Source organism: Crassostrea angulata, chromosome 7, assembly GCF_025612915.1.
Source record: "Crassostrea angulata isolate pt1a10 chromosome 7, ASM2561291v2, whole genome shotgun sequence".
NCBI lineage: Eukaryota > Metazoa > Mollusca > Bivalvia > Ostreida > Ostreidae > Magallana > Magallana angulata.
In genome coordinates, this window is record NC_069117.1 from 30251680 (window position 1) to 30268667 (window position 16988).

Here is a 16988-nt window from a genome sequence, read left to right on the forward strand (position 1 = left end):
GAATTTTTTTTATTCATATTATTTGTTTCAAGGTGTTGAAAATCAATCTTATATAAATTATATAATACTGAAAAATGACATCGACATTCTAAGCATAACACCACATAATTCTAAACAGTTACTGGTCCAAGTCCAGCCCAACTCGATATAAAAGGAACGATTTAGCCATATTTCCATCGTTTGGTTGGAATTGGCAATGGTCGAATTCTAATTACGATATAGTGTAAATAAGTCATCACTGATCAAAGTGTTAAGAAATTCCAGAAGAGATTATTTCTTATTTCATAAGATATAATAAAAACCAGATTCTTTGAGTAATATATGAATTACATTTCTTTAAAATGAATATAGTTTGTATATCTTTTGTTAATTTCATTTCAAAATTCAAACACTAAGATTAGTCGTAATTTTGTGTTTTATCCTAAAGAATTCGAAGTTTTTACATCGTAACGTAGCATTTGTTTTAACTGTCAGGTAGTGATCAGTATTTCAAGAGTTCTAGACTAGAAAGTTTTAGATTTTAAAAATAAATGATCTTTTATTCCAGATTTCAAAATTTTTTGACAGTGAGATTGCTTTTGTTCATATTATATCTTAAAGTGTTACACTCTACCCTTACAGTTGAAAAAATAATTTTGAATAAACGTGCAAATATTATTTACATTAAAACTTAGAAATCAAAATGACTTTTGCCTTGATTGCAAGGAGTGTCATTATAGGCAAAGAACAATAAATTAACAATCATACAACACATATGAATGCTGTGTAATTACCATTTTTCTTATACAACAAAATCAGATTTACATTCACAACACAATGTATTTGATAAAAACTACAAGTTGCACACTCCAATATGGCTAACGTTAAAACCGTCACGTGCATATTCTTCAGCTTCAAGTCAGACTCTTTAGCAGACCGGTATCTATATCCTTCAAAGTATTTTTTTCGATAAGTCTCATGCCCTTTTCCTGTAAATAAAAAGTATTATTACTAGCAGGTAACATTTTATTTTTTTTCTCTTAAGTCAGTTAATATAAGTCATGGTCTCGGTCAATTATATATCAAATGTAATACTAGTAATTGTACAATTTAAATACTCTTTGACTCATTGGCCAATATACACTTTTTATACCTCCGTGTAAAAGGACGACAAAAAATATGCTATTTTATATAACGTGAAATGTGTATGTGCTGTTTGTAAATGGTAAATAGTCATCCTTTATTTTTTTTTTTCTCGAAACACCTCTACTTTATCCATGTTCAAAGTCCGATAACTCCAATTTGTTACCATCAACAAACTCTACACAACCGACATATAAACTTTTCTTCGGTACATATACAATTAAATACCTTTTTTTCTCCACAAAATCAAGTGTATTGTAACTATATCTGTAGGTGCTTCGCTTTGCATCGGAAAATTGTTGCTGTCTCGGAAACATTAACCTTGCTATCGCCTTCATAGCCAGTGAAAAATCTCACGCGAAGATGAAATAACAGCAAATATGGCGTAATCTTACTATCAAATGAATACCAAACATGGCGTGGTTATCGGAAGAAGTACAGTTCTCTGCTGCCTTCATGCTTCCATTGTCTTCCACCCCCACACACTTCTCTGGTTCCTGAATAGACTCCAGGGCTACAAAACTCTCCGGATCCAGCACCAACTGAAGCTTAGTTTTTAATATATTGTGTTCAGATCCCTCTGGCTGAAAGATTATTCTGACTATTATACTAGTAAAGTAATATGATCAAATTAGTTTCTCAATTTCCTTACTTACATGTTTGTTAGTTGCAATAAGTTTTACATAGATTTTTCCCGATACAACTATTACTGCCCAGAAGATTTTTACTCACTACAGTGATCACGGTAGCTTCTCCATTGACGATTGCTAGAAAGTTATTGTGATTATGAAGCCGAACCTGATTGTGTCCCTCATTAATGACCGTCCAAACCGCTGAAATTATATACAAACAAAACTCAAAATTAAACATCTCATGAATTTAATCTATTAGTATTTAACAAAATATTGTTCTTAGACCCTTAAGAAATCAAAGTAAACAACCGTTCCATTCTTGGCGTGTTACAGCCCCTCTTCCATCCACTTTGAGTTTATCAGCTTTAGTCCGTAGTATCCTCAGGGCCCGTCCACTAGTTCTAGAAACCAGCATTATCTGATTGCCAGTTTCAAAAGTACTCTGAAATTAGTCATACATATGTACACGTACAATACTTTCCATTCAAGTAAATCAGCATAAGCTATTTTCGAGATATACACCAATCATTACAAAATTAATATGTTTATTCAAAAGTATATTGCATATATGAATAAACATGAATTACCTTAATTTTATGACAAAAATATGTCAATATGACGGTTTTTTTGAAAATAAAAACAGACTAAACAAACCTAGTGTCTTGATTTTAAATCGTACCGACATAGAATCTCAAGAGTGTTTTCTATTATTATTGCTACTTCAATTTTGGATGCTGACATGAAAAAAATAATTGTCTCTGCATTTATATACGTATTCAAATAAAAGTGCTATAAAATGCTTACAAAGAGAGATCCTGATTTTAGTTTATTTTTAGCAGTTACATCTCCAGCCGCATCTTCTACAGCATGTCCAATTTGGTGTTGAATATTAGACAGCATTACTAAAGGATCAACCTAAAATCCATAAAAACACAAGCTATTTAGATAGGTGGAACTATTTATTTTGCAATAAATTTGTAGCATAAAATGTGAGATAAAGTTCTGCATTAACTTTGATTTGAACCTGTTCATCTGACTCATGTCACATTTGTTTTGAAAAGCCAGTTGATAAAAAAGGAAGTATTTTAAAATTCATCAGACTTGAAGTGTTCCAGGAACTGCTGAATAATCTGTTATCAATATGCTAACCTCTTCTGGTGGATAATTTACTTGATCTTTGGTTAATCGAGACATCGTCAAAGTTCTGATAAAAGGTTTTACATGGACTGAAATATGAACAGACAAATATTTTTATTTTAAAAGCATTTGCATAAGTAGGATATCGACAGCCTTTGCCATCAGTACAAAATAAACGTTGTACATAAAGCTCTTTACCTTAACTTAAAAACTAAAAAAAGTCGGAGACACGAACGCACACTTATGAATTATGTAACCTTTTTTAAATTCTGATAAAGAGTCACATAATTCTAAAATAACGACCTAGTTTTTTTTACTTTGTCATCAATTTTAAAATCAATAGAAAATATGATCCGGGATCAGAAATTAATGAACTTCTTCCATTAAAACTGTGTACTAAAAAGAAATCCCGTTGTTAAATGGGTATAATCGACATCTGGCTCAAAATATTGGATTACGCTTGGATTTTCTCTCTTAATTATTGATAAAGAGAATACTGCAGAAACCTAATCTAAATTCTTGTAAAAAGGTAATTATTGATAAATGCAGTTAAGAAAAAAAACTTTGCTGCATTATAACCTTTTTTCGTAGTTTTATGGAATAAAAATTAACTCTTTCAAATAATCAGTAACAAAAGGTAAAATGTGGGGGTTTTTTTCAATGGATATTCTGTTTGGATACATATAAACAATGTTACTGTTGACCCGATTCGTTATCGAGCAATATGTACAGAGGATTTGATCCCTTAAAGATTGAATCATAAGCAAACACAAGCCATAATCTTAGTCTTAACCGATATAACCTTTTGACATAAAGCCTCTTGATATTATACAAAGGATTGGTAATAAAAAGAAATAATATTTAAAGATAAATAATAAGCATATTGGACATTTTTTCCAATATGTTATAGAGAAATATAAAGTAAAATAAAGTAAATTATGTCTAAGCAATTCCAAGTAAAATACACACATACAACAAAACTAGAAAACAAGCGTTTGGTATTGCAGGGGGACGTCATAAAGCAAATAAATGATATCACTATCCTTTTAAAAGAAAATAAATTATCAATTTTTGAAAATATACAGTTTTGTTACAATTAAACTCGTTGTTCACATTAAATTAAAAAAAAAAACCTTCTTCGATTACACTTACCCAGATAGCGGCAACAGTAACTTTTGGTTTGCTATTAATGTCTGGAAGTTTAAATACTCTAGCTGTCATTTTGATATGCAAGGTTATCGCTTTTATTGAATTTTTCCAACCTAATTCAGGAGGTCAAATAGTCTTGTCGACATTTTTCATGTCAATACAAATTTGCTAGCGTGTGTACAGCTTAAAGAAAATAAATACGTTTAAAATAATTTGAAATTAGCAAAGCAAAAATTTTAATGAGGTAGAAGGTGTCATTTAAACAAAAGACATTCGACCTGACATGACAAGAAAAACTCAAATTAAAAATATAATAAAGAGGAAGTAAAACAAATTTGCTCAAAACTCTTGAAGTTCTTGTTTATAAAAAAATAAGGATTCTTGCTGCATTTTCAATAAATTTGTTTTTTAAATACTATTTTATATCGTCAAACAAAGAGACACGCTTAAGACATTCCCCCAAACAAGCGACCAACCAGGAAGACTGTTAAGGGTGTGATCAAAATAAGATATCACAATTTCGTAGCTTTGTGATAAGTGAAAGATCAAAAGACCCATGCATAACTTATAATTCCGAATCATTTGCTTTTCACAATAGCTGCAAGCAGTGAAGAATAAAAGAAAGTGAATGAAAGAAACCTTCACTTTTGTATCATTATTTGACTTTGATTCATCACTGATTAAGTAAAGAATGTTGACTTTTTAAATATTTACACTTTTAAAGAAAAACCTTATGCTTAGTATTGTTTTACGTGTTGAAATGCATTACTTGGCCTATCAAACTGCATTTCTTCTTATTTGTGTTCTTATTGAAAAAGGTAGGTATATGTAACATATGTCAACCTTGTGTGTATATTGTTTTTGAATATTTTAACGAAATGATGCGTGCTAATCTTGAGTCACTGAAATTTATATTCAGCTCTACAACAAATACAACCAGCATACATTCATCAAAACCACCAAGGATGTCTAAATATTCCTATTATTGGTGTTGATGTATCAGGAACCTTCCTGATTACCGTTCTTTTCAAAGGATCAGCACCTGTATGCACAATGGCAAGGGTTTTTAACGGTGCAAGTCCTGTTGTTGAAATTGATGCAAATTACAAAGGTAGAGTAGCATGTGGACTTGATGAAGCCAACAATCGGGTCAACCTTTGTTTCACTAGTAGCGTCAGTCTTAGCGATGGAGGAATATATTTCGCTTCGACCTCAACCTCATCCGCTAATACCCTTTATGTTATGGGTAAGTAAAAATTATAAGATTACTTACTTTGTTTTTGATTAGAAAATGAATATTTCATGCGTTAACTTTTGAAATTTTAATCATTTTGAAATGTAAACGTTAAGTGGTTTTCGGAAATATTGAATTAACAAGACTTACAATTGCTCTAACGTTATTGTGGTTGCTTTAGGAAATAAGACTATTGATTTTCTTCAAATTTCCACGTGGATTACTAGGAGTAATATTGTTATGACAAAATTTTGAATTTATAATTTTCAAATTTTTCTTCGAGCTATACCTGTTCATTTTGTTTTATTTTTAAACAATACACAATCGTTTATCTTCTGCTCCATTAAAATAGCACAGCCAAGAAAACCAACCATTATTACTGAGAACACAATCATATCGGGTACAGTTCAAACTTTTACATGTTCCACAACATCAACATCGAACCCAGCCCCAGGGCTTCCACTTACCTACTCGTGGTTTGTAAACTATGCTCCCGTCAACAACCCTCGCTTCTCTGTGACGGGCAATGGGGGACAAACACTAACCATCGACAGAGTCCAAAAACAAGATAAAGGAACAACACTTAGATGCGTAGCAAACGAAGATAAAGGCCTGACATCTGAGCATAGTGATCTGAAAACTCTTGATGTGTTATGTAAGAAACATCGAAAGCTTTTAGCGAAATGACTGAATATGACAATCATTATTTTCTTTCTTCTTTTTATCATGAATCTCAGATTTTGATGTGTTTTTCAAGTAAACACCGTTTTCAATTAAATGCCTTCTTTAATTTAATTTATGTAAATGAGTTTAGGCTGGAGGTTTATCAAACGTTTAAAATGTGTTTATAGATGTTCCAGAGGTAGGTATATCCCCTGGATCAAATATAGTAACCCGGGTCGATGCTGCTAGTGTCACTCTGGAGTGTTTGGTCAAAGATGCCAATCCAAACACTGACCTAGCGTTTAGCTGGACTAAAGACAGTATTCAGATCAGCAGCAGTCAAACATATACCATAATGGACGTGCAACTGTCTGACAAAGGCACTTACTCGTGTACTTGTAGTAACACTGCCGGGACCTCAAAACCAGCGTTTGTCACGGTTGAAGTTAACGGTATGTTGTTGTATGTAAGCAATTTATACAAATACTAGTATGACAAATATTTATGCATAAATTGTAAAATTATTAACGTAAAAGAAAGCATTTTGATTTGTTGAATGAAAATACATATTTTTCTTGATTCCTTTTTCATCGCTTGTTAATTTTGTAAAACAAATCAATTTTAAACGATGATTTATTAATGATTACAGAGTAATATGATATCAATGTATGCCTTAGGCATAATCTTTAAATTGCTCATAAATCCATTATACAGAAATCGTTGCGTGAACCATCAGGTCTATATATATATAGCATGTACACATTTTAATTACATGTAACTGTTCCACATTTTTACACAGAAAAACCACGTGTTTACATTCTCCAACTGTAAAAGGAAGTTATCGTCATGGCAATTTATTCCTAATTAAGATTTATTTTGATTCTATATAATATAGAAGTTTTAAGTATAACTTCCTCTGTATCAACCTTGGATGATTCAACTACTTCAATATTCCAAACCACAGGTGATATTCCCTTTCCTCCATAATAAATATAAAAATAATTCTTATATCTATTAAAAAAACTAAATCAATCAATAAAGATAATACTTTATAAGTATTGTCGTCAAAATTCATTTCTATTTTGAAGCAAGCGCATAACATTTAATCTACTAGAAAAAGTGAACTAAAATTGCTGCAAACGCTCAACATTAATATGAATGTAAAATGTTTAAAGTCCATTGTTTTCCTTCTAAAAAATATTTATCTCTTGAAAAAAAATATTATACAAAGCAATTTTGCTAATTCGTGGTTTATTATGTACTTAATTTTATTTGTTATTACCTTTCAAGATTTCAAAGGTTCAGGTATTACTTCCTCTGTACCAACCACCGATGAATCAACTGCTCTAGTTTTCCAAACTACAGGTAATAAAATTTCCTTTTCTCTGAAATAATGAGGGAAGTAATATATTTCCTTTTACCATTGTCAACGAAATATATACATCAACAAATTATTATATCAAATTACAAGTACAATCAAATAATATAACTAGTATGCTACCCTTGAAAAGCATACAACATAGAATTACTGCAAGGTGCTTCTTGCCATGTTAAAAATAGATTGTATGAGAAAATTTCATTCTTTGATACATTATTATTGTTACAATTTTAACTAATTGATACTTAATATAGTAACCCGTCTTGCAACGGCTAAAAACTTCTACATTATAACATGAGAATGGTACCATATTACCCATAAAATGCCAATAATATTGTATCACCACCTGTGACATAATTTTAATTATTTACTAAACATGATTCAACATAACAATTCAAATTCTATTGCACACTCGTCATATTGTATCTTTGGAAAATTTTGTTATACGATATGGATGAATTTGCATAGCCAATTAAATGAACGTTGCAACCAGAGTAAAATTATTTGGATATGAAAAAACATTATTATACGCAATATTTTTGAACCTGTACTTACCTTTACCGTATCAAAAGAAATTGACACGTGTTCCGAATAGGACTGTATCTGTTCATCAAAATGACTTTTTTCTAGGGAATCAGTCTGTTTTTGCAAGGAATCAGCAAAACAAATTGAGTTACTTTTATATAGTGAAAAAATAAGTACAGGTATAACTTATTTATATCATGTCTTTCTTCACAAAAAATTACAGAGACACCGAGTTCAACTCCCAGCATATCAACTGTCGTTGTTTCCACTACCACAATGCTGACAAATACTGACGGTATAATTGTGTCATTAATAGTCTCTTAATAACCTTTATAAACCATTTTATCCTTTATGACAAAGGCACACATGTACATAAAAATATGTTAAGCTTAAACATTTTGCACAGAACTTAAGTATGTGTTGACTTTGTTGAACTAGATACTTCTGGAATACCAAACACAACACAGTTTCTTACACCCGTCAATGGATCCAGGACGTCAGATGAAGAGGGTAAAGTACTTTTGATTAATGTGCTTCATTTTTAGGTTATCAGGTTTTGATACATAATTTTATTAAACTGAGATTGCTTGGCTGTAATATTTCATCAATGCAAGCTCAAGGAACAAAAACAAAAACAATACATTAAACCATATTTGTTGTTAACTGAGGATACAAAGAAATTGAAATAATTTTGTAGGTAAAACGCTTGACGCATGCTTTTATTTCCAATAAAAAACACACATATATAGAAAAAATTGTAAAGAAGTTTTTAAATAAACTTTTGGGCATTCATTGACAAGGCCAATCTTTTATTGAGCTAATATATGATTAACTAGTAAGACAATATTTAAATGCCACGTCATTGATGTATTCTAGTTTTAAAATGTAGTGATGCATGATAACGAAATTATATTTTAACGACTGAAACGTTTTTATTATATAATTCCTATTTGCCGGTGTAATGAAGAAAAATGACCCCCGTAGAATAATGACCGGGGGTCATTTTTCTACGTAGAATAATGACCCCTCTAGCTGAAGAATAATTGGATTTTTCTAAAGAAAAAAGACCCAGGGGTTATTTTTCTTCATGTTAAACATGAAGAAAAATGACCCCCATAAAAAAATGACACCCCCCCCCCCCCCGTAAACATGAATAGAAATTGGTTACCCCGTATCCAAGATATGACTTTGAAATTACTTAATATTTCACTCTGTTCAACTGATTTTGAAGTTATAAACACCGAACTTGTTGATAAATCGCTGTATATATCCGTAGCAAGCACACGCAAAACACTCTGACATTGCCACAAATTGATTGTTAACAGTTACGTTACTTCTCTCGTCGACATACGGCGGGAAATGACGCAAATAAAGAAAAATTTGGAAATGAGGATATTGTGAGATAATTAACGAACAATAATCATAAAAGAATAATTGTTGTAATGATATAAGCAATATTCATTGGTGAATGAATTGTCAATCGAAGAATGATACATGTATATATCTTAATGGGAAAAGACTAAGGGGCAGGTAACGTAGGAATATGAATACTTCTTATTTACATTTCTTGGGGAAAGTGATTTTTTTAAAAATCATTCTGCGTTAGTTTTGTTTTCTTCTACGTAATACATGAACATCAATATTCTAAACATTTGTTGTAATGTTGTTTTGTGATTATGAATAAACTTTATTCTTTTAGAGCAAATTTGTGAAGAGTACCTGAGTATAGTAAATCTTAATAGATACATGTAATAAACACTGGTCGATTATAATAAAAGATTGTTTCTAAAAGCGTTGATAAGAGGTTAGGGCCCATGTTAGGGGTTTATATCCCGCTTGATTTTGATCACACGATCTTTATTGTATAAAAAGTTACCAATGCTCATACAAACTATTGAAGCATTAATCATCTTGATGTTAACTAAACTTACTAAAGTATGCCGAGGATAAAGTAAAATATATTTTTTGTACGAGTACTCTCAGTACTTTGACGATTTTCCTTATTGGCCGCTAACCTCTACTGGCGTAATTGCTGCTGTCATTGCCTACTAACTTCAGCTTGGTTATAAAGTAAACTTTTCATCATTAATGATCATAAGTGATGAACTTGTATGTACCCAGCAGTTTGTATTGTGGAAATCCACAATGCAAGTATAATTCATGAACACTGTGAAGAATATAGAAGATGCGACAGCGAAGCGCGAAGATGCGAAGACGAAAGTGCTAAGTTGCGAAAGCGAAGAAGTGATACTACTATCGCTTCTTCGCCTTTGCAACTTCGCACTCTCGCCTTCAAATCTTCGCTCTTTCGCCTTTTTAGCTCACCCAGACGAAGTCAATGGGAGCATATGTTATCCCCCGGCGTCGGCGTCCGGAGCTGGTTAAAGTTTTAGTTGCAGCTCCTGTATCTAAGCTATTATAATTACTTGTCCTCTCTTCACCAAAATTACATGGATGATGCATCTGGACCTATTAAATCTGGTTCCTAACTTTCAGGTGCTGGAGGAGGTTAAGATTTTTGGAGCAGATTAAAGTTTTTGTTGCAGGTACCCTTTAATAGCAATATCTAAGTTACTACTGGTCCTAACTTCACCAAACTTGCATATATGGTGTGTCTTATGATACTGATGCACCAGACAGGATTGAGTGCTGAATAGGCTTTGGATCCTGGAGGAGGTTAAGGTTTTTAGAGCTGGTTAAAGTTTTTGTTGCAGGTGCCCTCTAATGATTATATCTTAGTTACTACTGGTCCTAACTTCATTAAATTTGTATGGATGGTGCGCCTTATGATACTGATGCACCTGACAGGCTTGAATGCTGAATCAGAGCCATAGGTTTATGATTCTTGATGTGGTTTAGTTTTATGGAACAGGTCACATGTTTTATAGATGATAGCTTGCATAGTTGATGTAACTATATTATAAATGAAACGCAGAGGTTGCTTTAGATGCAGAGCCTGATCTCCACTATCAAGGATGCTAGAGAAATCTCCTACCTCACTCAAACCTGCTTGATAGATGGATGTGGTTGTTGTTAAATGATGTTACATGATTCCTATGATATAGTATTGTATGATTTGAAACACTATTGTTTAATAGGATACAATATAATACCAAAATGTTATATTGTAAAACGTTATATGATGCGATAAAATATTGTATCAAGTTTTATGCCCCCCTTCGAAGAAGGGAGGGCATATTGCTCTGCTGCTGTCGGTCTGTCAGTCTGTCCACTAACAGTTTCAGTTCATTTTCTTCGCAGAGGATGAACATATTGAAATGAAATTTGGTATACAGGTTTATCATGATAATATCTAGGTCAAGTTCGTAATTGGGTACGATCGAGCAATTTTCGACAGAGCTATGGCCCTTGGACGTAGAAAAATTCCAGTTATTTGCAGTTTCCGCTCATTTTCTTCGCAAAGGATCAACATATTGGAATGCAATTTTGTGTACAGGTTTATCATTATATTATCAAGGTCACGTTCGATATTGGGTACGATCGAGCAATTTTCGACAGAGTTATACCCCTTGAACATAGAAAAATACCAGTTTTTTGCAGTTCATTTTCTTTGTGGATGTTTCCAAGGGAGGTGGGCATAAGTGTTTTAAAAACATCTCTTGTTTTTATATTTTATGATATGATATTGTATCACGATATTGTTATGTAAAGTATTGATTAATATGATACAATATTGTATAATATTATATTGTATTATTTAATTATTATTTAATCACATGATAGTATTACATATGATATTGCAATATATGAGTAACGATGAGTGCAAACAAATTTTCATTACGCGCTAGCGCGCGTTATACAATTTGTATGCACACCGTTGCAGTTATGAGACCACTTCTTTAAGAAAAATAATGATTCAATGCTTAATTAAACAATATAATATCATATGTTTCAATGTTATGATGTATTATTGCAATATGATATTGTTTCATATAATACTATATTGTATTATGTTTTATGATATTCTATTATTAGATCAAATACAATTATAATGTATAATACAATACAATGTCATATCTTACGTTATAATATCGTTATAATATCATATCTCACAATTTTTTACGGTATTTTATGGTAGTATATGATATATATTGTAAGTATAATAGGATGCAATTTTAATTATATATTATTGTATTGATAAACATATGAACATATGATTATCAACCAATTTTTTAACAGATGATATTCAATATTGTGTCAAAACAGAATCCATGAATATCCAAGATCATAAAGGATGGTTTTCATATAATATGATAAAGGTGGTCTTATAAAGGTGATGCTTCATAAAGGTGATGCCTCGTCTCGGTGAGCTTTGTAATCTGTGATTACCTATGTTTTATAATTGCGGAGCTCTCCATCGTTTAAAGGGTTCCGAGGCATATTTTGGGGAAAAAAATATAAAATCAATAAAATTAAATTATCCAGGGGGATAGGATCCGGACTCCCTCTCCCGATTTACTGCGTAAAATTATTAATATTGAATTTTCCGGGGGGGGGACCCCCTCTCCCCCTCTAGATCCATGCATGAGCAAGGCGTGTCGCATAATGAAATTAGAATGTTACTGTGTTTGGTCCACGGTTAACAGACGGCTGGTAAGTGACAGAAGTTTAGAAGTGCATATGTACACATTATGGCGGACATTAAATTTTGTGTGGAGTAGATAATGATTAGGCATAGCCATTACTAATAAACATATATGTTACATGTACACATTAAAATATTTATAAACATTCATAGTAAGCGCGATGGCCTAGCGCATTCGTACCAATAATAGCCTGGATTAATCGGAAAACCTTGGCGAGTACGGTGCCTGTATTAAATTCTATGTAATCGACAGAGACTTGCTGAATGCAATCAAAAAAGGCGAATGCAAAAGTGCGAAGATGCGAAGGCCAGAGTGCAAAGTTGGAAAGGAAGATAGTAGTATCGCTCCTTCGCCTTCGCAACTTCGCACTTTAGGCGTCACATCTTCGCGCTTCGTCGTCGCATCTTCGCACTTTTGCTCCTACGCCTTCGCTCTATCGCCTTTGCAACTTAGGTCGAAGTGGCCCTATCAGAACACCATAGATATATGTAAATGTAATTGTTAAGATGACAACCATACCCCGATGCAATACGTCAATATCTTGTTATAACGGAAGGATTTTTATTTTCTAAGATATACCCCTTTTTTCACTTTAAGTTTATTTGAATATGAATTATAATTTCTGTTACTTTCTGTACACTGCAGCAGTCAAAATTACAATAGTGTAAAGACTATTTCACAATATATATATATATATATATATATATATATATATATATATATATATATATATATATATATATATATATATATATATATATATATAATATCTACAAGGGGGTCATTATTCTACAGGGGTCACTTTTCTTCATGTGGAGTGTGCTCATTTTTATGAAAATGACACTTATTCTTCAGGCAAAGGGGTCATTTTTCTACGTAGAATAATGACCGGGGGGTCATTTTTCTGTGTAGAATAATGACCGGGGGGTCATTTTTCTACGTAGAAAAATGACCCCCGGTCATTATTCTACGGGGGTCATTATTCTTCATTACACCGGCTTCTGAGATCAAAGTTTAATGTTCGGGCCATACAGAGATAATAAGAAGGTAATAATCTTATTTCTCACAATTTTCAGAGGCTATCTCCAGTACACTGTTGTATGGAACAATCGTTGGGTCGTTGGGTCTGTTCTTTGGGGGATTGGTTTTATTCATAATCTCAGCCAAGCGATGTACGTCGAGCACAGAAGTATTTTGTAAAGTTTGTTAATGTACTTTTTAAGGTGAATTTATTTTTTATCTTATAATTTTAATAATGAAATATTAGCATTGTATTATATATATGGTTTGACTCAGAAAACAAAATATTTCTCACAGATTTTTAATCAATTTTCATAAATAATTCATAAAAAAGAAATAAACTGATATTATTTATTACTTTTCAGGCTGTAAATTGCACGGAAAATCCAAGTAAGTTATGTTTAAGATTTAGTACACTTGAAATGTAAACTTTGGGAACACAAGCTATGATATTTTTTTTTTAGAAAGAATAATCCTTATGTCATGGAAGACCTCTGGAGGGTCAACAGTCATCACTATACAAAATCCCCTTTTGAGCAAAAAAGTAAGAATCATGTGTAAATAACCATAAATAAAAGGTTCATACTCCTAGATATTTTTATGAAAATTTAAAAGTCATAATATCAATTTTTGCTATTTGGCCATGCATGAATTTTTTTTTTATAACTTTATCCACCATTCCTGTATTCCAGCCCTAACAATGTCTTTTTCTTTCAAATATATGAAAGTTATTGTAAAAAGTAACGAAATATTTTGAAATTTAATAAATGTGGACTGGTTTTGTATATATATATATATATATATATATATATATATATATATATATATATATATATATATATATATATATATATATATATATATATGTATGTAACACGTGCCTCGGTCTTGTTTATTATCCATATCAGCATGTAGGTTATAAGTTTTAAGCCGAGTTTATATTGAAATGACTTGAATTACTTGAACTCCATTGAACTTTGATACCAATCAAATTTTTTGTAAAAAGTTAAATGTTTGTTGTAAGTTTTCATGATTAAAAAGAAGTACTGGGACTTTATATTACAATGATAATGATTTGATGAATAATTACAGTTGACACTCAAAGAGATAATTCTAGGTAAGACAAAGTTTATATCTTATCAAATACTGAGGTTGGGGTCTAGTGAAGGACATACTATATACAGTTCGTAACTTTTTTCATAACACAGCAATGAAGAAGCTCTTCCAGATTATGTGGTGGTGATATCTGACGATGTCTATGAAGAAAGTCATGGTAAAATTTATGTCATCATCATTATGTGTCTGACGTTAATGTTAATTATATGTAAATATATTTAATCATTTTTAACTTTCATGCTTTCCTACACAACCACTCTTAAGCATGTATGCATGATAGCAAATATCCTAAGTAAAAGACAATAAAAACTTAGTATTTTTGAAGTTATAAGCTAGTAGCAAATTATATCAATGCTGCAATTTGATGCTAATGAGAAATTTCATACTTGAAGAAAATAAAGAAATAATACTTTTGTAAACAATGCCTTTAATGTTTACAGGTAATACACAAAATGAAGGCTTTAGGTAAGACAAATCTGTTTTAAAATATTACAGAAAAATTATCGTAACAATTCTTCAAGTTAAAAGACGTTATTGTATGATTCTTAAAATCAAATTAATTACAGCAATGACGGTGAAACCCCGGAATATGTGGTGATTTCTGACGATATATATGAAGAAAGTCTTGGTAATTATTATGATATATCATCTTTTTTTTACTTTTAAAACAGGCCATTAACATATGGATAGACTTAATGCTTCCAACAATATCTTTTTAAAGTCTGAAATTTTAATACATAACTGATATAATTTTCTTGATTCCCTGATTTGCTGATTTAAGGAATTATGGAAAAAACCTCGTTATTCTTGTACCTAATACAATCAAAATATTGATGAAACATGATGACAATAGAATAAACAAAAATAGGCAGAATACAACCTGAATAGCGAATACTGCGTCTCGGAACGGATGTTGTATTGGCCATGACCAAAGAATAAGAACGAGTTAAGAAAATAAAACAATTATCTAAAAAGTCAAGGTTATTAATATTGATAAACCAGACTTTGTAATAACGCATAACAACTTCCACATGCATCCTACTGAACATGTTTAACCTAGTTTATTCTAGTTACTTACATATCTATTTTTTAAAAAAAAAGGAATATATTCTTGTACAATAGGTACAAGAATATATTCCTTTTTGAAAAAAAGGATTTGCGATATACAAAGAATAGCTTTGTATATAGCAAATACTGTGGTTTCATTAATATTCAAGGGTATCAATTTTCGTGGATAAAGTGAAAATCACAGTTTCAAGGATACGTAAATTCGTGGCCAATGACCCTTTCAATACAAAATATTAGTAGAAGTTGCAGTTCAATGAATATTTAATTTCAAGGATAAACTTAACAACGAAATCAACGAAAATTGGTATACAACGAATATTGATAAAACCACAGTACGTGTATTAATGATCGATAAAGAATCAGTTTGATAATTTATTATGAAAATTGAATGTGATTTACAAACTGTTTGCAATGATGATGATGTAATGTAAAAGTTATCGAAATGATTTGATATTTTACTTTACAGATCCATACCTGACTGCTTACTAATTTTTTTTCATCAACCAATCAAGTAACCCAATCAAATAGAGGGTACTAGCAGTATCATGACGACTTTGAAATAAAATTGTATCAAACTGAACTATAACTGGAACTAATAAGTTTTTCTTGTTTTTGTGACCTTTTTTCTTTCTTGTTTTGTGTAATACTTTGTATGAATAAGTAAGATATGCCAATTTCTAACAATAATTATGTGATGGATCTTTTCGGCAAGTGGATGAAGTAAATGGTGGCGATGGTTTTTAAACAAATGTATGTAAAATTGCAATGGAATATTAACAACAAAGAGAACGTGTACATGTGTTATTTTGTTTTAATCAAAGGACGGCTAAACCCCAAAATAAATACAAATTATTAAGTACATGTCTTAACTTCCTCCTGGATTGAAATTCCGTAGAGGAAAGAGTATTTTTAACATCTGGGATAAAAATATAGAATAAAAGCTCTCAGTACAAAATGTTTATATTTTCACACTGGCTTTCGCTCAAGGCGAGTATACTATTCGTATTTAGTTCTAACACATTAAATTGATAAAATTCAAAATTCTCCTGCAATAAAACAACTCATGTAAAAAATTATGTTTAACTCTGGTTCAATTGCAGATACCACCAGCTCATATTGTCCAAAATACCAAAGGATGTATCAATTAATATAACATTATCTGAACGTATTAGTAATTATTGTTCTTTATGTAACGTATTAAACAAAGTAAAACTATGTAACTCTGCTGATCTCCTCAATACTATCCCATCTGTTTACATTTATCAGAACTACAATGGGAGAACTCAGTGTTCAGTAACTGAATCTTATAACAAAGCAAGCATTTGTTTCACGATGTC

The 16988-nt window shown here is 31.3% G+C and overlaps 1 protein-coding gene and 1 pseudogene across 2 annotated transcripts; one reads left to right on the plus strand and one right to left on the minus strand.

Moving 5' to 3' along the window:
• On the minus strand, nucleotides 1-5830 carry LOC128157467 (uncharacterized). Of its 2 annotated transcripts, none has more exons than XM_052820029.1 (6): nucleotides 5742-5830; nucleotides 2904-2980; nucleotides 2559-2669; nucleotides 2064-2196; nucleotides 1855-1955; nucleotides 1-1706 (listed from the first exon to the last, which is right to left on the minus strand). In XM_052820029.1, exons 2-6 carry the CDS (start codon nucleotides 2946-2948, stop codon nucleotides 1476-1478), a joined length of 621 nt encoding a protein of 206 aa, XP_052675989.1. In that variant the 5' UTR covers nucleotides 2949-2980; nucleotides 5742-5830; the 3' UTR covers nucleotides 1-1475. The 2 variants fall into 2 exon arrangements, with proteins under 2 accessions (XP_052675989.1, XP_052675987.1); XM_052820027.1 differs by lacking the exon at nucleotides 5742-5830 and adding an exon at nucleotides 4044-4117.
• LOC128191291 (uncharacterized) lies at nucleotides 4674-16436 on the plus strand (annotated as a pseudogene).
• The last annotated feature ends 552 nt before the right edge of the window (nucleotides 16437-16988 follow it).